We start from the raw sequence: 27703 nt of genomic DNA, 5'->3' as shown, positions 1-27703 counted from the left end.
GCTCTCATTATTGGGTAGATTTTGCCTCTAATTTTCAGTCAAATCCGTGTACCTGATGAGATTTATAAGAAAACATCTAACACAAGATATAAACCAGTGAGAAACAGGTGCATATGATGACAGATGACTAGACTGGTGCTTATACTGTGATACTGAATGCTGAGAGTTATTGGAACAGATGATAGGGGAAATGAGGTTGCTGTAGATATTGTTATATAAACAACCATTTTTTAAAGATCTTTTTTATTATTATTTTTAATGGTTAAAAATAGGGTCCTACAACTCTATCTTTTGCAGCTTATCTCAGTAAAGCATTTAGTCTAGCTAATTAAACTAAATTAAAATTCATTTAATATGAAGAAATAAGAGGTGGCTCAAGACATTTGCAGAGTACTGTCTATACCAGATATACTTTTATCTGCACACATCTGGTGTGACTACAGCTACTGTACCTGTTTAATGTTCCAAAATCTATACAAAGCTGAACAGCTGTGTCCATGCCCTGACATCCTCTATCAAGACATTTGATATCCATAGCTTACACCAGCCTTTTTGTAAACACCATGCACACACAGAGCACATGGTGCCATAATGCTGTCCAATCATTGTCTCCAACAGACTCACATCATTGGTTTATTCTCTTAATTCACGGGTTTGATATGTAAATATTTGATTTTACTCAGTCCAGTGTTGTAAAAAAAAAAAAAAAAAAAAAAAAAACCCAGCTCTATCATCAACAATCACAGCAAGCATTATGAACTAGGAAGCATTAATAGGTCGTGTTTGTAATAGTCAGTCTCAGGAGTGGCGCCCACACTGGACACAAATAACTAAAGTCAAGGTAAACAAAATTTTCTAGTGTAAGGCGAAAAAAATGACTCAAACACAGTCTGACACCTTTCCTGAATGTGAATGTAGACCATCATCTGTTTGCCTATGCATACAAAAAAAAAATCCATTAACAAAGTCTACATACTGTTTTATACATTTTTGACATGTAAATGTTTATTTTTTTTTATATGTACTGCATGTGATTTCCTCACATAAGATTTTTTTGGCATAGAATTAAAACATATTAAATGTAGATACTTTTTAGTGGTTTTCCCACAGCGTGCCTGGTCTTGAAGCAGGCAGTGTTGCAGCTTCACGAATCCAGGGCCCTGGTGTGATCATGAGCTTGGGTTACTGCATGTTTGGAATTTATGTGCAAGTTCTCTCTGTCTGTGTTCTTTTCCATCTAACTCTAAAGCGTCCTCACCTCTTTAAAAAAAAAAAACACCACTAGGAGGACTGTTTTTTCTCAGTTGCGCCTGGCTTTGAATGTGTGATACCATGGTGCCCTTTGTAAGACTGCTGTCCCATTCGGGATCTTCTCCCAGCATGAAGCAGCTACTTTATTAAATTAATACATGACTTAGATGTCAGCTTTCACATGTAGGACAAGTGGCTTTATATTTAAAATGTGTGTGTGTGTGTGTGTGTGTGTGTGTGTGTGTGTGTGTGCACGCCATATGATGGCCTCAGTGTTTGTGCATATTATTGGTGGGTTTCCTCCAGGCACTCCGGTTTCCTCTCACAGTCCAAAGACATGCATTAGGTTGGGCTTATTAGACTGGGCTAATTGGCATTTGCAAATTGCCCATAATGTGTAAATGTTGACCGGAGGTCCTACAACATTGTAAAAATAAAAATGGGAATAAATACAATTTCTCCATCTCCATTGGCCTTCACAGTCTCTAATTGGACTACTGAGGTTCCTAGATGGATGGAGCTAATGTTATTCACATCATTACACACAAAACAACCTTTCCATAATGTAAAGAGAACTACGTACAGTTTATTCCTGTAATAATTGGAATAAACAAAAACTTTTTGTTTTCGTTTCCACTAGACCTTATGAGTGACGTTTGGAAAAGGTCCGAGCTGCGCACATTTCGTTCGGCTTTGATGGAAAATCGATGTTCAACTATTAATTAGGTTTCTATCGAATGTTCTCGTAGGTTCAATAGAAGAATAGATAAGCCGTTAGTATTTCATCAGCCGGTTCCCGCGCTGCCGGGTTTACGCGGCGCTGACGCACGAGCGCATTGGTGACTCACGCGCACTTCTAGTAGGCTAATTTGCTCTCCGCCAATAGCGATAAAAAGAGCTGGCGGCGCTGCGAGTTTTTTCCGAACACAGATCTGCGAGTTGGTTGGCCAACACTCCCGCCTCCTGTGAGCGCCGGGGCTGGACCGTGTGTGTGATGCTGAAGTTACTATTTTGGGTTGCTAGCTTCACTCGAGCTTTGCGCAAGGCTCGCGCGCTGCGGACTGGTTACTGCTGAAACGTCGCGCGTCTCCCTGAGAAAACACGACCACTATCCATGCAAAGCCTGGCGCCTAGTTCTCGCGTTTTTTGCTGTCCAAAAAGGTAAGCAGGTGTTCTTTAATATATTTGCCTAAACCAGTAAAACGCTGGCTTGGACCTGGTGAGCTATTCCGCTATAATGATTCGGTTTGTTGTTAATGATAATGATGGGTTCGTATCCATCCTATGTAATGTCCATGTTTCGGCGTGGCAATAAAAAGGATTCCTTCTAACCCGTTCTGCGTATGTGGTGCGTCGGAAACGTGACACATTTGTTTGACCTTGAGGATGCTCTGCGCCTGATGTCTCCAGCGACGTGACTGTTTATGCGCAGCACGTGCTCATGTTTTCAGCCCCCTGTGCCTGTCTATATGTTCATCTGAGAATGAGTCAGAAGACGATGCGCAGTAGCTATGTGACACCTTTGTCCATCATCTCAGATGAGCTTAATGTTCTGGCTTTAATAATTATTACCAACAAACTCCAGAGTATTGCCCATAGTGCTTTTTGCTGGAAAACATGCTAAAAGGTATTCATACATTTAGTCATCTTTAGCAGTTTATTATTTTTCAATATGGTCAAGGTTGTAGTAAATGCAGATCCTTTCTAAAGGACACCATGGATGGAATGCCAGGCCATTGCAATCCACCTTGCACAAACACACACATAGTTAAACATATGGCATTTTTCATAGCCTATCAGCATGTTTGTGGTGTTTTGGAAGAAGCCAGCGAACCCAGAGGAAACCCATGGACAGATGGCGAACCTTTGAAGCAATTCACAGACAGCAAGACAAACTTTACATTGACCCAGGGACCCTGGACCTGCTAGGAGGGCCTATGCAACCTGCTGCATTATTGAGTCGCCTTGCTTGAATGCATTACTTCCTAAAGGTGAAAACAAATCACAGCAAAATAGGTAAATGTGCCTAACAACAAATAAAACCTTATAATTAGATCTTATACACTCTTACCGTCAGATATGTGTACTGTACCAGTGGCGGCACGGTGGCTTAATGGCTATGGGTGTCACCTTGCACCTCCAGGGTCCGGGTTCGATTCCCTCCTTGGGGTCTGTGTGCATGGAGTTTGCATGTTCTCCCCATGCTTTGTGAGTTTCCCACAGTCCAAAGACATGCAGACTAGGCTAATTGCTGTTCTCAAACTGCCTGTAGCATGTGAATGTTGACCTGAGGTCCTACCATGGTCATACAATGGGAATAAATACAATGTTGAGCAGCATTGGCCTTCACGGTCTCTAGTTGAACTACAGAGATTCCTAGACGTATGGATAGAAGTGTACCAGTAGGGATTGCTGTCATTTGTTAAATAGTCATGTTTATGTTGGAAAATTTTTTATAACATCTGCATTATCATTGCAACTGTCAAAGGGTAGATGCTGCATGTTTTTACAGCTCAGTTAGCAGATTTTATTCATACCAAGAAACTGATGTGGACATGAATAGTGCTAGAAATGTGTCTTTGAGAACATTAAAATCTCTTGACCAGAATATTGTTATCTGATTGTGGACAGTCTGTGAGAATACAGACAGATGGATGGTTGAGAGAGAAAGCAGAGGACCACATGTAGCATGGAAGTGAGAATTTTGCCAAGCACTACTGCCTAGCAACGCACTGAGACAGACTGGAACATTTTCCCTTACAGCTGGCAACATGGATGTAATGTGTAACAACCTTTGGATCGTTGACTCTTGAGAAACCCAGCTATGCAAGCCGAGCTGGAGTTATGCTATCTTTACAATTTTTAAATGTCACTAGAAAGATCAGTAGACGGACCACAGGTCAAACTGTTCTTCATGTTAGACTTAGATTATGACTTATGTAAAACTGTGTGGAATACACACATGTCCTTCAACATCTGATTTGAGAAAGAAATTTAGTGATGGACAGCTCAGCGATAACAAGGCCATGTACATAGTCACCTCTGAGACCATGAATCTGAATCCCAGAGCAGAGTTGACGTCTGCAGTGACACAGACTACTACGTATGTCCACTGAAGCGGAAGAGAGTTGTAGTCTTGGCAGCTTAGTGGATATAATCGATGTAGTGTTTTAGCAGACTTGACAGGTCAGACAGGTCTGCTTAACTTGCTCTATTTTTCGGCATCTCCATTTCTAATGCATGCCAGTCATGGAATAAAGATGACTGTGCATTTAGAGCGCATTGGCTATGTAATAAACATAAAAATAATTTCCTCCACTTAACAACTTAAACTGACTTATACAGTAAATGACTGGCTGCTATTGAGAATACTTTCCTTTATTTTGTTGACAAGTTCCTAAATTGGACTTTGATGGAGAACTTGGTAAATACTTGGTAGCAAGGTCACATGTTGATGAGAATCTTAAAATACAGTGAGCAGTCTGTGCTTGAGTGAATATCATTCCGGCAAATCTTTATTTAAATGTATAAACAAGCAGACAAAAGGCAATAAGAAATAAGACAAAATGGCTGCAAAATGGCTAATGATCCCTGAGGTCTGTTAATTTGATCGTTAAAGCTCATATACTCTTTTTTTTTCTTTTTTTTTTCAAATTGAGTCTTTTTTTATTATATATTTTTTTATTTGGGATTTTTCCCAGACTTTTTTTATTCCCAAATTTAGTCATATCCAATTCCTCCCCGTCACTAGGGGGCTCCCACATTTGGGAGGGCTGCAGACTATTATGTGCTATGTTATTACTTACTCACTCACTCATCGTCTATACTGCTTTATCCTGTGTACAGGGTCACGGGGGGGCCAGGAGCTTATACAAGGATACTTAGGGCACAAGGCTGGGTACACCCTGTACAGGGTGCCGGTCCCACACTATGGGCAATTTGGGAATGCAGTTGGCCTAATCTGCATGTATTTGGCCTGTGGGAGGAAACGCACCAAACTCCGTTCACACAGAGCTGGGAATCTGGAATATGACAGTGCTAACCACTAAGCCAACATGCCGTCTGGTACATTTTTATTATTACTCTTCAAAATTACTATCCCAAAGGTTTGTTCTGTTTGGGCATGCAATTCAAGTTGCTGTATAGCAACATTCGCCTCAAAATGTGCCTAAATAAATGTAACATTTAAGCTGTCAATTAATGGTACACATGTACAACGTTCAGGATAGATCTCAAAAATATATATATAATTAACAGGGTGACTTGGCAGACCTGAATCCTGAGCTAGAGGGGTCCTACCTCTTTTTCATCAGGAATATTGTAAATGTCACGAATAAGGACGGATCTGAAGGGCAGGCTAATATCTTTTTAAAGAAAAGATATGCTAATTTAAAGAAGAGAAATTGGAGGGGGATGTGTTTTTCTCATGTTTTTTTCATGCACACACACACACACACACACACACACACACACACACACACACACACAAGATTTATGAGACTCTTCAAAATGAACAAAATGTACATTCTATAATCGGGCCTCTTTAACACACCTAATGTTGTATAATATGCTGATATGGCAAAGGTGGTATAATGTGGGCTGTACATTGGTACTTTAGACACTGTGCTTGAGGCAGAATCGAGTCCTGCTGAAATGCTATGTGCATGGTGAGGATGTGAAGCACTCTCTGTGTGCATTGCCTAGCAACACAGACATTGCTTGAAATTTTTGCCCGCGATTGATCAAATATGACCAATTGTCTATTAGATAATGAGCTTCTTTAAGTTACGGACCTAGTCCCCACATATTGTCCTTTGTCCTCATTCATATCATTGTAATTTGATGTAGAGATGACCAGTCTTGTGATTTTTTTTTTTTATGTCACAGATATTTTAATATTTTTTGTTAAAATAATTACTTTGTATTATAGACTGCCTGGCAAAAATAAAGTCACCACCAGGATTTAACCAAGCAAATAGTTAAGATTGTAACACTGGAGAATTACTACAGTAATTAATATGGTTCGACTGGCAACAAGTTATTTAATCCTAACTGATGCAGTGAGTAGCTTCTCTTTTCTTAAACAATCATGTAAGAAGACAGTGTGTGGTCGTGGCAAATTTGTTACTCTGTTTCGAAAGGGTCAAGTTGTATTTTGCATTAAGCAAAAGGAAAAAAAAACAACTAAGAATATTATTCAGTTATTAATATTATCCAATTTGTGAAACTACTAAAATAGGGTTAAGAACTAAAAAATGCATTATTAAAACCTTGAAGGACAGTGGTGAACCATCCTCTTTGAGGGTAAAATGTGGTCAGAAAAACATCCTAAATGAGTATGATGGGAGATCACTTAAATGCTTAGTGAAATCAAATCGTTTAAAAAAAAAAACAACAACAACAGGAAAGCTTACAGTTATGTTCAGTAATTAAATAAAAGCATTTTCATACATACAATGGTAACTAAATGTCTTTGTACAAAAGATCGTGTGGTCTGATGAGTCCAGATTTACCCTGTTCCAGAGTAAATAGCACATCAGGGTAAGGAGATTGAAGTGAGGTATCATGCCAACTGTTCTAGGTCTAGGTTTAGAACCATGTCCAAAAAAATGAGGTTAGTCTCAAATTATGAAAGAATGATTCATGGATCATAAGACATAGTTTTGCCACCACAGAGTCCAAACCTTAACCCCATTGAGAACCTTTGGGATGTGCTGGAGTCCACAGACTCACAGTGCTCCAACTTTCCCATCATCATTACAAGATTTAGGAGAGAAATTAATGCAATTTTGAATGTTAAAACATTTGGTGACATTGCATAAACTTATTAAAATGATGCCATGGCTTTAATCAAAGCAAAAGGTAGTGCAATAAAAATAGTGTCCAACTTTTTGTATATATATATATATATATATATATGTTTTCTCACTCCAATGTAAAATTATCTTTTATGAAAATAAGTTTGTATTTTAATGTGGAGAATGCTGCCTTTGCAAAGAATTGCCTGCACAGACTTCATCTAGGACTATTAATTGTAACCCACTGGAATTAAAGGATTTGTTTAGCACAAGCAGATTGTTGCCACCATGACCTTATTTCTAAACAATTCCTCTTTCACAACAAAACATTTTAGGAAAATGGCAAGACATTTGTGTGATGTGTGGAAGTGAGGTTTTAGTAGTGGTACTGTGCAAAAACTACAGTAGGATTTTTTCCCCATAAGGATATTTACTTTTAGTAAAAAAATGTTTAATGATTTACTTTTTTTTTTAAAATCTTCATACAGTTATACTGGCTTAATATCGTCCCAATCATGTCTAATTCTGTTCTCTGATCTCACACAGCAAAACTCCTATCTCCATAGAGTGGTGACTAGCTTACCAGCCATCTTGTCCCACTCATATTTTTGACCTAATCCCGTTCAGCCATGCCTAAGAGCAGTAAAGTGACACAAAGTGAGCACAGCAATGAGCCTGTTACCGAATCTGTGGCTGACCTGCTGGCCCTGGAGGCCCCTATGGACTACAAGAGTAGCCAGATGAGCATGAACATGACCGGAGGAGGCGCAGCACCAAAGCCTGACATCTCTCCAGACCTCGAAGATGGACGACCAGCCTGGAACAGCAAAGTGGAGTACATTCTGGCCCAGGTGGGCTTCTCAGTGGGGCTGGGCAATGTCTGGCGCTTTCCATATTTGTGCCAGAAGAACGGAGGAGGTAAGAAGTTGGTAGTCTTATTTGTGTTGCCTGACAACAGTAATAATGTCTTTCTAAATATTTTTAAATTAAATTAGTTTTATTTATATCGCAATTTCAACATTCGATATTGTCACAAAGCAGCTGTACAGATTTATATGCTGATGTACAGAATTAAATGCCAGGGGCCCTATTGGCATGAAGTCTTGAGGAAGAAACCAAAAAAAAGCAAACCAAAGCTAAGAAGGGTTTTGAGTGATACTGGATTGGGAGTTGATCAATCATTACGCTTCTATAAACATGTACTTTAAACCTCTGTGTGTCAGTGCATATTAGTGAGAAGAAAAAAAGTATTTTGTCGAAATACTGTATGGTCATTGTCCATTTTTACTATAGTTGCTTTACATTCATGTTATTACAGTAGTTGGCAGGTATTTAAGAACATACATGAAGAAAAATACAGTATAGATAATGAAATAGTTAATAAACAGGCTCTGGTAGTATTCTCTTTAAAAAGTTTTTTTTGTTACTTTTTTTAAAGGCAGATTATTATTCTGAAAAAGATTACCTAACAAAAAGAAAGTGCAGAACACTTTGTATTATATTGTATTGTGAATATGTAACACTTTTATGTTAATAGTATTCACTTAGAGCCTAATCCTGGTGCTTTATAAAAAAAAAAAAACTTTTCAGTTACGTAAGGCTTAAAATGTACAGTCATTGTATTCCAGATTTATCGAAATTGCAATTTAGCATAGTTATTTATAGCAACCAAGGTCGGAGACACTTTATAAACAGACTAGTCAAGGCCACAGAGGGCATGATATATAATCTTACCTTAGCAACTGAGTTTCTAGCAGCTATTACTCTCTCTGCTGAGGCTGTGTATTGTGACTGCTGTGAGGAAAAATAGTACTTAGCATTTTCTATACTGTATTATATTTCTCATACAGGAGATTATTCGTTGTATTATTGTAGCATCGTTGACTAGAACATTAAAAATTAAAATCCAGTGAGCCGATTCGCAGTTTCTCTTTGTACAGAGAATTCATCATTGTTATACTGTAGAAACAGAAAATGTTTTTCCTGTAATTACATAATATTCAAATCTTGTACTTGCATCTTAAATTATCTTGTACTTATCTTAAATAAGACATATTTAAATATATAAATATAGTTCTGTATTTTAGTTTTGGTGTGTCAATAGGGGAAACATGGCAATCTGACTTGTCCTGGCTTGTCCAGTAACCATGGAGTTGCTGCTTCTTTTTAGCATCCCACTGCGCATTGTTTCCTTCATCCTATCTCTCTCATGCTCTATCCCACTGTACTCCCTTCTGTCTATCTCCTATGGTTATATGCAAGGCCTGCAATTTCCCTTTCATTATCAGGCAGTATAAATAACCCATGGACAAAAAGGCTAAACAGAGCTGTAGTGTGTCATCCAAGATCAAACAATCTCCCTAATCAAACTGATAAGCGTGCAGATTTTATATTTGCTCATCAAAGAGTCTGATCGAAGTCATAACCTTATATCAGTGCTTTTTTTGCTATGCAGTTGTTTTGAGAGTGCTCTCACAGACTTCAAACAGAGACCTGCGAAACGTTGGATCAAGGTGTTGTTGGTCATCTCTATCTGAAATCTCCGTCACCATGGAGCTGCTTGACGTCAAGCCTCTGAATGATTTGCTGTTTCATTGTGTCGCATCAGGCTCTATCTGCTCACTCTTGCATACTGGGCTTTCAGCTATCCTGATGTGATTTTAATTTGTTCAGCAAGGTACATTCCAGAGAAAGGGTATTCTACAGTTGTATTCCTGTGCTTCTATTTATGTTTGAAATTTATGATAGGTTTAGATATTAAATAGTAAAATTAAATGGCCATCCAGAGCTGAGTAGTGCTACACTGATCTATTTCAACCCCTCAATCTCGGTGACAGAGATACTCAAATACGTTCTCTAATAATATGCTTTAAGGTGAAAAACAATATTTAGATTATTCAAATGTAATATGTTAGATTAAAAATGGGGTATAGAAGATAATATGTATAAAAATGCTTTTCTGGGCCAAATTTAACAAAAAAAAAATATTATGGAAAATTCTCTAATGCTTATTTTTTTTGTAATAAATACCAATCTATATAAATACAGTAAACTACAGGCTTTGCTTGTAAATTTGTCAGAACCTGCTCTTTCAATGATATTTTTACATACATACATTGGAGGACCCAGTCTCAAAAACTTTCCATATGTTTATATGTCTGAATGTCTATCTAGACAAATTTTGTCACAGCATCATGCAAATCTGCCTGGACAGAATTTCATAAAACTTTGCCAGTCCTTGCCTGAAGTTAAATTATAAATGAAATCAAAATGCTGAGTAGAAAATAAGTTACGAACAGTTATGTGGAAAATTATAAATGACAAGTTTTGACATAGTACTGCACATGCATTAAGTTGTGGGCATTTAGATTTCTGCAAAGTGAAATAAAAATGTTAAGTAAAAAAGAAAAGTTAATATTTTCACCACTGAGATAACAGCATGATTTTTAACGAGCTGGAGTTGTTTTAAGACAAACTTTATCCGATCTTCTTTTTCGATTTCTCATCTGTGATTCATTCCCTGATTACCGAACAGTAGTGCATTTTGCTAACGATGAAGGAAATATGACTTGGCATAAACAAGGAGTAAGATACAAAATTACAAAATGTTATTTCTTTGTACTTATTAAGTTAGGAACAGAGTTCTAAAGTATAGAAAGGCATGCAAACATGTACTGTATGTGGGCTTTAACCTGAAATGATAATGTCTCTGATTACATTAAAGCTGATCAGCTTATATTTTAGCTTGAATGTTTTTCTATTATTTGTTTTCCCATCAACTAAAGGTACTTACACTAGTAAGTCATAAATTATCACTTGTATTTACAGCACAGTTCGTTCACAATTAGCAATGTTCAAATAGCTATAAAAGGCAGTGCTCAAGAGAGCTGAAATGAGAAAATAATGACTAAAGGGTGAAAGAGTACCTCCTAAGCACATCCTGTTATCACATCTTTGCATTGCCTATGGTAATGATTATAATGTAATTACCTTTGACCCCACTACAAATCGTATCAAACCCATGTTTAACTCTCACAATTTGTCTCCGTCCTTATGCCACTTTCCCACAGAGTACCTACTGCACTTCACAATTTGCTATGATTTGTCAAGACATGTCAAGAACTTTTATAATTTCTCTCTTGCTAACACTAACCTGGAGACTGTGTTTTGGAAACTTGTGACAATGTACAATATAACTGTACAGTACATGGTGTTGTATTTATAAGAGCATTCTATTACCTAGTTTAGTGAGTAGGGTTGGATTTAGCCATTTTCACAACTTTGCTTTTACTGTACCCTTGCATGAGAGGATTTAAGAGCACTCCAGCAGTGACAGCTCAAAGCTGTCTACAACATTACCAAAAAAGGAGTTCTGCATATTTTTGTACTTTTCAATCATTTTTTTTTATTTTCAGCATGGTCAAGATTTATTTGACGGCTTGGATTTGTCCTGTGCCACAACATGCCACACAATACACTGATATTACTCTTGAGATCGCATCTGTTTAGGATCAAATTCGGGAGCGTCGATTTAAAGTTTAATCTTGAAGTCATCTGCAGTTTAGATCCTACACATCAAAGTTAACGTTTATACGTCTGGTTATACATACATTTACACAAACACTCAAGGGCTGATGTGTTAGGGGGGATTTTTCTTTTTAAACTCAGAGGAAACTTTTTTTTTTTAAATAATATGTTCATATGTTTCTGGGAACAGTTTTTCAAAAAATTTGTATCCAGCTTGATAAATAACACGTAACCGTTCACAATACTGACCCATGATGTGTAAAACATAATATTTCTACTCATTTATTAAATGCATTGTTTAAGACTATCCCTATAAGGTGTTATCTTGTTTTCAGGTGCTTACCTTGTTCCATACTTCATCCTCCTCATCCTTATTGGCATCCCACTTTTCTTCTTGGAACTGGCAGTGGGTCAAAGAATCCGCAGAGGAAGCATTGGTGTCTGGAACTATGTTTGCCCTCGACTGGGTGGCGTTGGTGTGTCCAGCCTAATGGTGAGCAAATCGAGATAAATGTAGGCTGATGGCTATTTAATTAACTAAGGATTCTCCGATTTCTTTATGGGTTTTGTATGGTAGTCATTAGAGAAATAGGTTTCTGTGAGGTCATTCAGGACCACTAGAGTAGCTGAGGCTGGGCACACTCCACTCTGGTTTATTAATTACATTATTACATACTACATAATCCATCAGTTCACTCAGTGTGTCTAATGTACTGTAACTGTTCTAGCTGGACGGCAGAAAAACTTCAGCACAGTTACTGATGACTGCCTTATTGCATACTTCACATTGTTAGCTAAATAAATTGAAGAAATCAGGCGTTTCTGATGAGTCATTCAACCCTGATCCCCGATGTACCTGGTTATTGAGTGATTCTCTCTCTAACTCAAACTGTAGACAAACCAGCATTATCTGGGGGAAATATGTGCTGTATCATCACATATTGGGCTGTACATAGTAAAATAAACTGGTTTCAGTCCTTCACTGAATTGTCAAAATCAATCGAAGCTGCAGCATCTGTGTTGTTTTGTTCATGAACTGATCTTTGCATCTCAGCCATCTTATTTATAATGAGCTGCCGGTTTGACTGACATGTCGTTATTTAAGATTAGTAAAGCAGTATTGAAATGCCTAGAAGTGGGTCTGCTGTGAGGAGAACATCTATTAATAGCTACAAGGAGAGAGACTGGCCCATGCCAGAGAGAAAATGTGCTTTAATAATTCACTAACTCCCCTGGCTGTGGACCTGTGATGTAGCCAGAAGCCATTTAGCATACAGGCCTAAAGACATCAGGAATAAAATGTACAAATGTGTATTGTCTAAACTATAGAAAACTAAATAGTAATTTTATGTTTCTTTTTATTCTCCACCTGAAGGTGAGTGGCTTTGTGGGTCTATACTACAATGTGATCATTGGCTGGAGCATATTCTATTTCTTCCAGTCATTCCAGTTTCCTTTGCCCTGGGCTGAGTGTCCCATCCGGAAAAATGGAACCCAAGCCAGTAAGTTTGCTGTAATATTGAAAGATCTTAATGGCTTGATATTTTCACATATAAACCACTGAACCTCTGTATATTGGTATTGCCCATGTTATTTTAATTGCAATTTATCATATACATCAATCTGATTACTTTAGAATAAGGTAATGCAATATTGTCTATTTGACTAATATACTAAAAGCATTTTGGTAGGCACTGGAAAGCATCTGAAAGTTTTATGTTCTACTTTTTCAGCAAGCTAATGTTAGCATTGCCTAAATTGGCACAATGTTAGCTAGCTGCTTTTGTTTTATCATTTACAAAGACTAGTCATCCACAGAATAGTTAAGATCTTCTTTTTATTTATAAGGTTTCACTGCAAATTAACTTGCCTGGTGCAAAAAGAAAATAGGTGGCACACAAGATTTAATTTTATATCCGAACTTTATCTTTGATTATAGATCTCAACGTAGTGGTAAATTCAAGTGAAAAAAATCCCTAGAATATGCCTGTTTGATCAGGGAGCATGTACACAGTAGGCACTTTGCATGCTCTGTGCATTGCTTCATGCACTTCCCTTCTTACCCTGTTGCACCCATCATTTTGAATTCATCGTATGGATAAGCATTGCTCCAAAGTCCATACTTTATGCTCAGTAGCAAATTTTACGTGTTTTTTTCTCTGATGAGTCTCATTAGTAAGTAGTTTTCTTATGGCCACACAGCTGTCTAATACCAATCCTCATCACACTGTGCAAGTGAAAATGCACATACTTTTACTATTAAACATCTGTTTTGCTATCAGTTTTTACCATGCATCTTTAAGATGTGTTTAAGTGATCTCATGATTTTTTTTCTGTCCACATTTCTTTCCCAACATTTAAGGTGCAGCACTATCCCGACAGGTTTTAATAGTGTGTTGCACAATTCTTAATACAGTTCCCGTAATTTCAAATCTCCTTAATTATTTCGGTGGTTGATGCAGCCCAATAATTAGAGCCTTCTGGTACCCTTTTTTAGCCGGGCAAAATATATAACTGATTTCGATGTCAGCATGTCATAAGCTTGAACTTAAACTTTGACGAGGGACTTTTGTGTCCTTAGATGCTTTTATTAGCCAAAACATATTACTTTTGCATGTACAGTACAATATCTCAACAAGAATAAATACCCTCACCCCCACCCCAAAATTAGAATGAACTGACCAGGCAACTATCCAAACAAGTGATAAAATTTTAATATTGACACAATAAAAATTCATTATTTAAGTCAACTAAACATATATAAACTCTGCGTGTTAAATCAACACAGGATTTGAGCTTTATGAGGAAATTGCTATTAGCTAGCAAGGTGTCTCGAAAGCCTAACTGAGAATAAATATAAAAATAATTTTCACGTTATTTGTTAAGACCTGTTTATGTTTTGGTTGTTTTTTTCTATGGTATCATGTCAAAATATGTTATATGTCCACTGTGATATCTATTAAGTTTTCTTGAATAGCCATACACTATTGAATGTAGAAAACTTGATAGTTATTGCAGTTTGTATTTGGCCTTCCTGCTTCTCTCCCTGAACAGTTGTAGTGCCAGAGTGTGAAAAAAGCTCCGCCACCACATACTTTTGGTATCGTGAGACACTAAACATAACCAGCACTATTGCAGACAGTGGAGGGCTAAATTGGAAGATGGTTCTGTCTCTGCTGGCTGCATGGATCATTGTCTTCTTAGCCGTCATTAAGGGCATCCAGTCCTCTGGGAAGGTGAGCACATGCTCAAACCAAATGTTTAATGCCATACATCTTTCATATTTTTTGTTCTTTTTGATCACTGAAGATTTTAAGCACCTATGTACAGTATTTGATGAGTAATCCTTTATTTATAAAGGAATAAATACTCTATTTCTGTAAACTAGTAGAGCTTTGACTAATATATTAGATCATGTATTTACTCCTGTTAAGAAAACTCTCTGTTTTATTCCCTGTGAACCATGGTGAACTTCTTAGGTGATGTACTTCAGCTCTCTGTTCCCGTACGTGGTGCTCTTCTGCTTCTTGGTGCGTGGATTGTTTCTTAAGGGGGCTGTCGACGGCATTGCTCACATGTTCACACCAAAGGTAAGACACACACAGAAAAAATTATATATTTTTTTTTACACATGGAAGCAGTGGAAGTGCAGAATCTGTTTTAAAAATTGATTTAAGGAGTCAGCAACTCTGAATCTCACTGATATAGTCTATACTTTTTCCATACATGTTGTATATTATTTGCATAATTTTTAAATTCTATAAAGTAGCTTTGCAACAATAAACATTGTTAAAAGCGCTATACAAATAAAATTGAATTGAATTGAATTGAATTGAATTGAATTGAATTGAATTGAATTGCACCTTCAGGGTCCGGGTTCGATTTCTGGCCATGTTCAAGTCCCATCTCTGTGTGGATGGAGTTTGCATGTTTTTCCCGTGTTTGGTGGGTTTCCTCCGGGCACTTCAGTTTCCTCCCACAGTCCAAAGACCTGCAGATTAGTCTAATTGGCTTTCCCAAATTGCCCCGAGTGTGTGAATGAGTGTGTGTAGGTGCATGTGCCTTGCGATGGATTGGCACCCTGTCCAGGGTGTACCACGCCTCGTGCCCTAAGTCTCCTGGAAGAGGCTTCAGGCCCCCCCGTGACCCTAAATACAGGATGAATCAATATAGATAATGAACTAGTGAGTGAATTGAATTTAATTGAATTTCAGGGATTAATTCAGTTCATATCTTAGTGTGCCACTCTGAACAATGTCTCCCCCTGGTGGTGCACTCAGGATAAAATCATGCATATTTTTAGAGCTATAATTGTATTACTCATTACTCATGCATGACCGAAAGGAACAATGGCACTAAGTTATTAAGTAGGTGAATATAAATAGATCCAGGAAACTGATTTTCAAATAATAAATCATTGAATGACTAAGCAAATGCTCTTGATCATATATGAACTTGGTGTCAATGATTGAGCAGAAATGGATGAATATTCCACTAAATATATATTCCTGCAGCTAGAGATCATGCTGGAGCCTCAGGTATGGCGTGAAGCTGCAACGCAGGTCTTCTTCGCTTTGGGTCTGGGTTTCGGTGGAGTCATTGCTTTTTCCAGCTACAACAAGAGGGACAACAACTGCCATTTTGATGCTGTCCTAGTGTCGGTTATCAATTTCCTCACCTCCATTCTGGCCACATTGGTGGTATTTGCTGTGCTTGGTTTCAAAGCCAACATCATGAATGAAAAATGTGTGGTGGAGTGAGTGTAACTTTTTTTATGCAGTATTTGCTATAAATATTAAAAAATCCCAACTCTAATTTCTGAGACATTATTAAATGAGTGAGTAGTTCTTAAGGTTTTCAAATGGTTCATTAGTTATTTTATTATAGATTTGTATGCAACATAACCACATAATGCCTGTTTTCTACTTGTAGGAATGCGGAAAAAATTGTGGGATACCTGAACTCCAATATTCTGAGTCACGATCTGATTCCCCCTCATGTTAATTTCTCCCACCTCACCACATCAGACTATGCTGAGATGTATGAAGTAATTAAAATTGTGAAGGAGGACAGCTTCGCTCAGCTGGGCCTGGAGCAGTGTCTACTGGAGGATGAACTCAATAAAGTAAGTCTACAATTCACTGAGATAATGCCGTTTAATTATGTTTATACTGTCTATTTGCTATGCGATTTTATATTACTGTTGGCTGTTGGATCAGATTTTAATCAGGTGATTTAATATTCGTTGAAATATATTCTAAAATTGAATATGTTCTAAAATTGATTTAAGCAGTCAGCGACTCTGAATCTCACTGATATAGTCTATACTTTCATACATGTTCTAATTTATTTCCATAATTTTTTAATTCTGTAAAGTTGCTTTGCGACAATGACCATTGTTAAAAGTGCTATACAAATAAAATTGAATTTGCACCTCCAGGGTCTGGATTAAATTTTCGTCTCTGTGTGCACGGAGTTTGCATGTTCTCCCCGTGCTGGGTGGGTTTCCTCCTGGTACTCCGGTTTCCTCCCACAGTCCAAAGACCTGCAGATTAAGCTAATTGCCCTTCCTAAATTGGCAATGGATTGGCATCCTGTCCAGGGTATAGCCCGCCTCATACCCTAGGCCTCCTAGGATAGGCTCTAGACCCCCCGCGACCCAGAATACAGGATAAAGCGGTATAGACGATGAGTGAGTAAGTAAGTGAGTGAGTGAGTGTAGGTCAGCATTGCTGAGTACTCAATGTTAGTTAATTTTCTGTAACAGGTCAGCCTGACTGTTCTGATTGCAAATTACTTATTAATATGTATTAACTAATTACACATGGATTTGTATGGGAGATGCACCACATAAACTGAATAATTTCTGTGGCAATAAACAATTTTGTCATACATACGGTGTTTGTTTCACTTCAGACATTTTTGGGATAGGGAGGCAATTGTATTGGGGTGATAGACACACCTCATTTTGTGTTTTCCATGTAATGGTCTAATTGTGTACAGGTGTGCCTTATATTGGGGCCAATCCCAAAAGACAACCTTTTACAATGTGGCATCAATTTCAACATTCTGTATGTATAAAAAGCTAGTATTGTCAGTAAGTCATTCCAAGCTCATCATTCAAACAGCCTTGAACACACAACGTCACTTAACGGACAAGCCGCACCACTTGGCCACGGCTCGCCTTCGGGTCGGTGGCAGGCAGTCAGATGTTGCTTGTAAACTTGGTGTGTCTCAAAGTGTTATCAGCAGACTTGCATCAAGACACGGAACTACTGGCAGAGTTCATGCCAGACCCAGGAGTGGAGCCCCACTAGTGACAGACCGCAACGATGACCAGTACCTAAGGACCTATGCACTCAGACATCGTTATGCAACTGCCACACAGCTGCAGGCCCGTTTACGAGATGCGAGTGGTACTAGGGTTTCCAGACAAACCATTCACAACCGACTCCACTGCTTTGACTTGAATGCCAGACGACCGTTGCAGATGACTTCACTGACACCAAGACACCGCCGTGAACCGCCGTGGGCACAAGACCATGTGACCTGGACAATGCAGCAATGGTCTACCATCCTGTGCACAGAAATGATTGTCGTCAACATTGCTGGAGATGGTGAGGTGAGCGATACGCTGAGGTCAACATGGTCCCCAGGGTTTGCTCTGGTGGAGGAGGTGCAACAGTTTTGGCAGGCATCACCAGTCAGCGCAAAACAGATTTGGTTATTGTACATGCCTCAATCACTGCATGTACTGACCTTGTACTGTTCTTCATAGAACCCATCATCATCCCCCAATTCCGTCAGCACACCCCCAACTTTCTGGATGATAATGCTCCACCACATCATGGCAGAATTGTCACAGCTTGACTTCAGGAAGTTGGAGTGCCTCATATGGTATGGCCATCAATGTCCCCTGACCTGAACCTCATAGAGCACGCCTGGGACCAGTTGAAGCAGAGACTGGATGATCGTAAACCAACCCCACGTGACCTGGCAGAACTGCGTGTAGCACTTGTGAAAAAATGGAACGCATTGCCTTAGAACAACATCATGAGGCTAGTGAGGAGTGGGACGTCGCTGTCAAGCTGTCATTGCGGCAAATGGTGGAAACACCCGCTACTGACATTGTAAATTTTTGTTATTTGGGGCTATTCCTGTTATTGTCTAACTTTTGGGGTAATAAATATTAAATTAATGAAAATGGTGTTTTTCCTCATACATTATTAGTAATATCAAAGGACACTTTTACTTATTTCATTAAAATTCAGAGCAAATAGGAAAAGCGTTCATGTAAATAACAATAACCTAACTTATTGTGAGTAGTGTATAAATATACATATACAGTGAGGTCAATAAGTATTTGATCACCCTGTGATTTTGCAAGTTCTCTTACAGTACTTTCAAATTTTCAGCATAGGTGCATTTCCACTGTGAGAGACAGAGTCTAAAAAGACAAATCCGCAAATCACATTGTATGATTTTTTTTAACAATTTATTTGTGAATTACTGTGTCAAATAAATATTTGATCATTTGAGTCAAAAAAAAATCATATTTGGTACAGAAGTCTGTGTTAACAACTACAGAGGTCAAACGGTTCCTGTAGTTCTTCACCAGGTTTGCACACACTGCAGGAGGGATTTTGGACCACTCCTCCGTACAGATCTTCTCTAGATCTGTCAGGTTTTGGGGCTGTCGCTGAGCGACATGGAGTTTCATTTACCTCCAAAGATTTTCTATTAGATTTAGGTCTGGGGACTGGCTAGGCCACTCCAGAACCTTGATATGCTTCGTAAAGAGCCACTCCTTGGTTTTCCTGGCTGTGTTCTTTGGGTCATTGTCATGTTGGAAGACCCAGAAAATTGTAGACCCCTCTATGATTTCTAAGTAAGAGAACTTGCAAAATTACAGGGTGATCAAATACTTATTAACCTCACTATATATATATATATATATATATATATATTTATATATACTTTGTATATATATATATATATATATATATATATATATACTTTGTATATATATATATATATATATATATATATTACTACCCCTGGCAGATTGTTGTGGTTAAAAATAATAACATATTTTTGGAATGTTGTAATCATACAATTAAAAAACTAGTCGAATGGGAATAACATCACATCATCATATTATCGTATAATAGCTTGCCCTTCTGGGTTTATTTCTTACTTATTTTGTATCTTTTCAGTCTCTGTCTAATTTATCTCTGTCTCGTTTTACCTACAGGCTGTTCAAGGCACTGGTTTGGCCTTCATAGCTTTTACAGAGGCCATGACACACTTTCCAGCATCTCCTTTTTGGTCAGTGATGTTCTTTTTCATGCTGGTCAATCTGGGTTTGGGAAGCATGATTGGCACCATGACTGGCATCACCACTCCCATCCTTGATGCCTTCAAAATACGCAAGGAGATCCTGACTGGTGAGAACTGCCACACACACACACATACACACACACACACACACACACACACACACACATATGTACTAACTAATGCCTTTTCTATATCATTCAAATGAAGTTATGCGAGGTATGTGTTATTAATGAGCTGCTTGCACTTAGATGACTTATCCAATTACTAGAGGTAATATCCATAAAAGTTTTAAGTCTAATAACTATGGTAGTCTTGGCAGTCAAATCTACAATGCAGATTTGTGCCAATTTTAGACCCAGCAGCGGTTAATGGGGCTGAACACTTGTCAATCAACTAACTCAGAATTTAGTGCGAATCATCTATAAAATATATATAAAGAAAGTTAAAGATATTTATATTTATACATTGACATTAATACATAAAAATTTTGGTTTATAATAATGCTGGATGTTTTTTTATGGTAACAATTTTATATGCAGAGCACAATTTTATATGCCTCTTAGACCCATACTCACATGTCCAGATGTGACATATTCAGTGTCCTCCTAATGAAGCCCAAGGTGTAGCCATAGGTCAGGAGTTATAAGGTGTACTTGTAAGTAATGCTAGTAAGTTCCTTAGAACTTGTAAGAGTGCTAGTATAGAGTACTTTACTTTACCATCCAGCTCACAGCAATGAGAGGTTTATGTATGAATACTGCACTAAAAGCACAATATATGACATTTTCCAAATATGAAAATAAGCAATAATGCTGTGGTCAAATATTTCAAAATTTTAATTAACGTATAATTTTTTAAAATAGTAATATTTGGTAATTAAAACACAATATATACTAATTCCACTCTTTATCATGCAAAATAAACTTGGGGTGGTTCTGCTGTTTGAAACTAGAGCAGATGTGTTGCTAAATTTGGCTTTATTCTGGTGCAAGGTGCATTTGTTTGTCTGGGAGTGGACTGTAAGGGAGGGTACTATTTCCTTTAAGAGATACTAGATAACCTCTGACCTTTATTTTTCCTTAGTGGGTTGCTGTATTGTTGCATTTTTTTGTGGCCTTTTATTCGTCCAACGATCCGGAAATTATTTTGTCACGATGTTCGATGACTACTCTGCTGGTCTTCCTCTTACAATCGTAGTCATCTTGGAAAATATATCTGTGGCCTGGATTTATGGCACCAAAAGGTACCCTGTGTATTTTTAGCAGTTATTCTGTCTTGTTAATTTGTGGACAAGTAATTTTAATACATGATGAAATGCCTATGAATTTGCCCAGAAACATCACATAACATATGTGTCTTAAGATCATCTCTGTATTACTACAATTAGTTTAAAATGTACATGCTAAATATTTTCTGGTATTATTGTATTTTTTTATCAGGTTCATGCAGGATCTAGAAGATATGCTGGGTTTCAAACCATACAGATTGTACTTTTATCTGTGGAAGTATGTTTCTCCATCCTGCCTCCTCGTTCTTATTACTTCTAGTGTAATCGAAATGGCTATCAAATCACCTGGATACAATGCATGGGTTGAGGACCTGGTGAGTGAGACCCAGCATGAAAATCTCATTCATGTATAATTAAAAGTGCAAACATATGAAACATTCACACTGTATAAAATTGTGATGCTTACTAAATCGCAATATTAATTTAATCAGCACCTACTGTAGGTATCGTGATATTATTGCATCAGATGGTGACTGGTGGTTCCCCTCCCTAATAAATGTTATAATTTTATATGACGTTGCTATGCTTTAGGAGGTCGCAGAGGGTAACTCACTATGTTAGTTTATCACAGTCATTTTAACATTTTTTTAAGTTTAGTTGACCTCAGCTATTTAAGTAGTCAATGCAGTGGGAAAGGCAAGGCATTTTAAGCTTTCTTGTTATGAAATAATTATTAAATAAAGGGCTTATATAATAAGAGGTTTTGTTGTCATCTGTATGAAATGGCTTTACCTGAATTTCTTTGTCAGATATTATTCATCACTCATAGTGCATCACCTGTGTATCAACATTACCTCAACACCATTTCCTCTTTTTGTCTTCTCTGTCTAGGCGGAAGAGCGCTTCCAAAGCTACCCTCCATGGGCTCTGACCATGTGTTTTGCTCTAATAATTGTAGCCATGCTTCCTCTGCCACTGGTCTTCATTGCACGTCACTTTAACTGGCTTCCTGATGGCTCCAATAAACTGTCTGTCTCCTACCGCAAGAGCCTGACGAAGGATACCTCTAACCTAGAGGATGAGACACGTTTCATCCTGGGCAAAAATACCAGCGAGACACCCTCTCCCATGCCTAGCCACCGGGCATACCTTGGCCCAGGCAGCACATCACCTGTGGAGCTCATTACTAACTCCACATCTATTAGCGGCTATGGCAGCAGTTACCAGACCAACCCTGTGGCACCCAAGTCTGAGTCCTGAGCTCCTCCTTGATTTCGAAGGCATCACCCACCAAAGACTGGAAAAGGACACGAGAAGCCACAGCATTATTGTAATTTATTCGAAGCCATACAGGTAGATTGGGATGATGTGAGGGATGATGTGTGTGTTTGTGTCTGCGTAGGGGGGTGATCAATTAATAATGGAGGCCCGAAAAAAGAAAGAAAGAAAATAGCCACCGAAGGACATTCTCTATATCAAGCCCTAATTAGCAAGTTGCAAGTAGTACCTCTCTTTCCTACCTACACATTTGGACCAAAGGCATTTTTCAGAATAGGTCCTACACAGAAATAACTGAATCATCAACATAAAACTGCGAGATTTATATAATCTTCTGGTAACTGATTCACCGAATATACCCTATTAAATTTTACAGATACTACAGATATAGATAAGCATGAATGTAGATAAAAAAAGTAGCAATGACAAAATCGGTAATGATTACAGTGGGGGGATAAAGCTTAAAGGCTTCTCAGTATGTTTCTTTCTTTTTAACTATTGTCAATGTCTGGGTTGAGGTATGAAAGCTGTGAAGAAGGGATTTCCTTATAATAATAATACTTGTAATAATATAATAATGGCTAAAAGCTAAAATTATTCAAGACCCAAATTTCACGAAAAGGGGGGGGTGGGGGGGTTAAATTTTCACACCCGGTTTGTGTGCATGGAGTTTTCGTGTTTTCCCTGTGCTTGGTGGGTTTGCTCCGGGTAGTCCAGTTTCCTCCCATAGTACAAAGACATGCAGATTAGGCTTAGTGGTGTTTCCAAAGTGCCCGTAATGTGTGAGTATATGTGCTTGTGTGCCCTGTGATGGATTGACACCCCATCGAGGGTGTACCCTGCCCCGTTCCCTGGAATAGGCTCCAGGCCTCGCACAATGCTGTACAAGTTAAGTGGTATAGAGTAAAGTATGAGTGAGTTGCAAAAGATTTGATTAGAGAACCCCAAGATGAAAAGATTTAAATAATATCATTAAGCTACTTTTCATAATGTGAAGAAAATAATATCTCTCTTTCTCTGGCAATCATTTGTGGCATCTACAGTATAAAGCCATGTAGGTGGAAGAAGGTGCTTCCCTCTGAGAGTTGTCAGTTGTCAGCAGTCTGTAATGTAAGCACTAGTTTGAAAAATGTAGTTTCTGTTTTCTTATTTCTCAGTAGAAGCATGCCCTAGCCCTCACCATCCCTGCTCAGTAGTGGTCATGTCACCAGGCTTGTAGGTGGAAATTAACACACAGTCAGACTGGAGGAAAATAGAGTAAAAATCCAATTATATATTTTGGTGGTTTAAATTAAATCCCTTTTATCATTACTATTTTTAAAGACTGGTTCACTCCAGTACAAACTCTCAGTGGTACACTAGCATAGTGTGGACATAAATTTGACTGCGGGATGCGCATAAAACCATGGCAGTAGTACAACCGAAAGAAATATACTGTATAGATAATGTGGATGTAACCTTTAGTATTTGCTGTAACTTTTGTCTTGTGGAAGTGTTGTTGCCCATAGGTTATTAGGCCCAGCACAATATATCATAATCTCATAAAGTACTGACCAAATGTTTCCACTCGGGGGCACTATATGCACAAAAACCCCCACAATACATCTAGTTTTAATGCAGTATCTCACACACATACATACATACACACACACACACACACACATACACACAGTATCAATGACAGCATGCCTTTTGTGGCTATAGACTACTTTGCCACACTTAGTTTTATTAATCTGATGACTGCCATATGTGCAATAAGTGATCAGCACAAAAAAAGCACATTGTTGGGTTGCAATAATGCTTAAAATAAATAAATTAATAAATAAAGGTAGCCTTCATTAAGCACAGCAATTTTTAAGTACATAATAGATTAACAGTATATATTAGTATGAATACAGCAGACGACAAAAAATGCACAGAATACAAAAATATTAACAGTTATATTGTTCTTCAGTACACTTTGATAGAATTTTATACCTGTTCTATGTATGTCCAGGCCCAGTTTCCCAAAAGCACTACAGCACAAGAGTCATTGTTAAATGGAAGACTTAAAGTCTGGCTCTCCTTCTACCAGTTAACATGACTTTAATTTAAACTCGGGAAACTAGACAACAGTCAGTGTGCATCTGTGAAGATTTTCAGTCATCCAGGTGAGATTATTTAAAAGCCGAGTCATGTCAACTGGATTTCCTAAAAAGAAGTCAACTTCCAGATACCAGTCAGTCTGAATCTTTTCAAAAGAAAAAAAATTCAAACAGTTAATAGCCTTTTTCTTTACAAAGAAGTTTATTTAGTTTTTTTGCTTTCCGAGAGGAGTGGATGTAATTATTTAAAATTGCTTCTGCTTCTGCAAAACCCACAACTGATCGATAAATCGATAAATGTTTTATATCAAAGGCTGTAAATATTATGTACGCCAAAATTACGTTATAGAATAATAATTATTTTAGACAACTTGCACTGTATTTTAACAGGTACTGCCTAAGCAGTCTGCACTCATCCACAATGAGTCACGAATGGACAAAGGGAGTTGAATTGGCTTTTGGAAAACCAAACATGCTACAGAGATTTTGAAAATGGTTTATATATTGTATAATGCATTTATGCACAAAAATAAATGACAGATTTAGGTTGTATATAAAGGACATGAGCTTCTTTGGGAAGGTCATAGTCTGTTATTGCTCTGGTCTTCACTCTATCTCCCGAGAACTGCACCTGACATTATACACCGATTCTGCATCTTGACAAATGATGCAGCCGAGCATTTGAGCACTTGTGTTTCTCCTGAAACAGCCATGTTGACTCGTGGTATAAAAATAGACCTGAGCAGCACGCTTCACAGTGGTGTTTCCCCGGGGAGCCCGTGTCCCAGACAGCATGCTAATGCACTCTCATCGGATGAGGTGGAGGGTTGAAGGCCCACAATTCCCAGCATGAACATGCTGTTCCTACACAAGTTTCACTGAACCCCTGGCAACAAACCCTTGCATCAACAGGGAAACAGAGAAGCAGAAGGCTTCCATAGTCCTTCAGCTCGTCGATGAGAGAAATAGTTAATGAAATGTAATCTACTAGGATTACTTTACATTCCTTTTGTTACAATTATGACATTTTTAAGTATGGCACTACTGTAAAGCTTACTTTATAATTCTGGCTGTGTACCCAGTTGACTGGATGAACTTTTCCTTAACTAAATATTGATAATACTTCAAAGAAGTTAACAGTTTGTGCAGTTAGGTCCTGCAGCTTGGTCCATGTGCAATAGCACATTTTTACCACAATGTGTCCTCAGTAACTAATGAAAGGCAGTTTGAAGGTGTGTCTCTGTGTCTCTGCATCTGTCTCCTTTTTTCACCTCCATAGCATCCCAGAAATCCCCCCGCCCCCCTCATCTACAGCGCCTGCTAAGCACAGCTGCGAGACAGTGCCTAAGATTATTCCCGTAACACTCTCCTGATCTTTAGGTTGCTTATGCACATTTTGCTGGCTTTTTTGAGATCAGTGCACTTTATTTCTCATATAGATATGACCCTAAACTTGAATTGTCTCGGAATAACCAGACAACAACACACAGGAGTATAGCCTGGACCAAGACTTATATGAAGGTGAAGGCTCCTTATTTATATTTCCATCAAATTTGTCATCAAATATTTGCAATTCTGTGACAAATGAGAGCTACACAAATAGATAGGACAAAGACTGGAAATCACACACACACGCACACACACAAAGCTGGAAAGAAAAGGCACATTTTACATGTACCAAGCACATAAATTATTTATTTCAGTGACACTGTTACACATTTTCCAGTAGTACATTATATAATCTACAAGACAGCTTAACATTCAGGGTTATTATTTCTTAGGACAATCTAGAATTGCACAAATACAGCTGTATATTTTTTCAGTTGGACTTTCCTGAACCCATCAAAGTGACTACAACTCTGGGGCCTCTGGCCAGTTCCATTATATCTCAGCAGTAGGACAGGCGAGTCCTATTGTAGCTATTTTCATAGAAGGCATTTTTATTTAAGTGATGTAATTTTGAAGTGGTGCTGGAGGCCATGGTATTTGTGAGCAAGCTATTATTATGTATATGTATGTAAATTGTGATGTCAATATATTAACTGTAAATATCAGTGTATATTTTGTTAATTTACTGTGAAGAATATATCATACCACTATACAAAAAAGTGTATTCATGTAATATTGAGTATCTATGATGTACATTGTAAACTTAGAATATCTATTTTGTACGTGTCTGTATGTGTGTATGTATTGTGTGTAATGACTGTGTCTGATGTGTCAATATGTATGTTGAAAAAGGCAGGGTTTTTTTTTTAAGTAGCTTTCACTGGTTCTTCCCTGTGAAAGAACCTCAGGACCATGTTATCTTACATTCTCTGGACTGCTCTGTGTTACAAACAACGTTCATTCAAAAACAGTTTTATTGGTAATGTTTGTTCAGTTATTGATGTTGATATGTTTGACGTATGATTTAGGGTCATTTAAAAATTCTGCTGTCTATTCTGTGTGCTCTTTTTAATATTATAATTTGCTGCTGACATTTTGTGGAAAAAGTCAAAACCTCTTGCACTTAGCTTCTTTGACAACATTCTATGTTGTTCAATTTTATTGAAAAATGATTATAGGCATTTAGCTAAACCGACACAGTTTATGTGTAGAATTATAAGAAAGAAATGAGAACAATATGTAAGCACACTCTGGAAGTGTGTTTTTTATCATTCGGAATATTTATTGTAAATGTAAATGTATTTGGTCATGTCAAGTACTGCAATATTATTTTTAAAAAATGATTTACAGTAGATCGCAATCATGCCTTTCCATGGGTTGTTTTTGTTTTTGATCTTAAAATGATGAAGTCTCTATGTTTGTGCTGTACTAGTTTTAGGTGCAATAAGCAATATTTCTGCAGACACTTACGCAAATGTGGACCATAGATAGATGTGGGGGGTAATATCACAGTCATGAAGATGCAGGAACAAGCACTGCCTGTGCTGTCGATGGCGAAGCTGTATTCACCAAACGGCCATAATGCAGTACATTAGGCGCTTTCCCTTGATATGACCCCACATCACACCATACCCTGTTTATTAGGGTGAAAAGAACATTATACTAGGGACACTCTTAGCTGTACCACGGACTCTTCTGATGTTAGTGTCATTGATATTGTACAGTATTTCTGATACACTTGGAAAGAAAATAAACTATAACTAATGTATACGTCCATCACAAAATCATCAATAAAGAGTTTATTCTCA

At 37.8% G+C, this 27703-nt stretch overlaps 1 protein-coding gene across 1 annotated transcript; it reads left to right on the top strand.

Annotated features, from left to right (window-relative positions):
* Positions 1 to 2280: 2280 nt before the first annotated feature.
* On the top strand, positions 2281 to 27703 carry slc6a17 (solute carrier family 6 member 17). The gene is made up of 12 exons (XM_053504542.1): positions 2281 to 2412; positions 7596 to 7967; positions 11912 to 12069; positions 12952 to 13078; positions 14631 to 14812; positions 15056 to 15166; positions 16091 to 16332; positions 16509 to 16701; positions 19831 to 20023; positions 21000 to 21159; positions 21356 to 21518; positions 22036 to 27703. The coding sequence occupies exons 2-12, from the start codon at positions 7679 to 7681 to the stop codon at positions 22402 to 22404; spliced, it is 2187 nt and encodes a 728-aa protein (XP_053360517.1). The 5' UTR covers positions 2281 to 2412; positions 7596 to 7678; the 3' UTR covers positions 22405 to 27703.

This window comes from Clarias gariepinus, chromosome 9, assembly GCF_024256425.1.
Source record: "Clarias gariepinus isolate MV-2021 ecotype Netherlands chromosome 9, CGAR_prim_01v2, whole genome shotgun sequence".
NCBI lineage: Eukaryota > Metazoa > Chordata > Actinopteri > Siluriformes > Clariidae > Clarias > Clarias gariepinus.
The sequence above is the reverse complement of the archived record's forward strand: the minus strand, read 5'-3'. Positions and strand labels throughout refer to the sequence as shown.

Bases quoted from the DNA above. Each gene is read 5' to 3' on its own strand.
- slc6a17 (XM_053504542.1), top strand. From the start codon at position 7,679: ATGCCTAAGAGCAGTAAAGTGACACAAAGTGAGCACAGCAATGAGCCT. The intron at 7,968-11,911 runs GTAAGAAGTTGG...TCTTGTTTTCAG, and splicing joins GTGCCAGAAGAACGGAGGAG to GTGCTTACCTTGTTCCATAC. The intron at 20,024-20,999 runs GTGAGAACTGCC...ATTTTTCCTTAG, and splicing joins ACGCAAGGAGATCCTGACTG to TGGGTTGCTGTATTGTTGCA.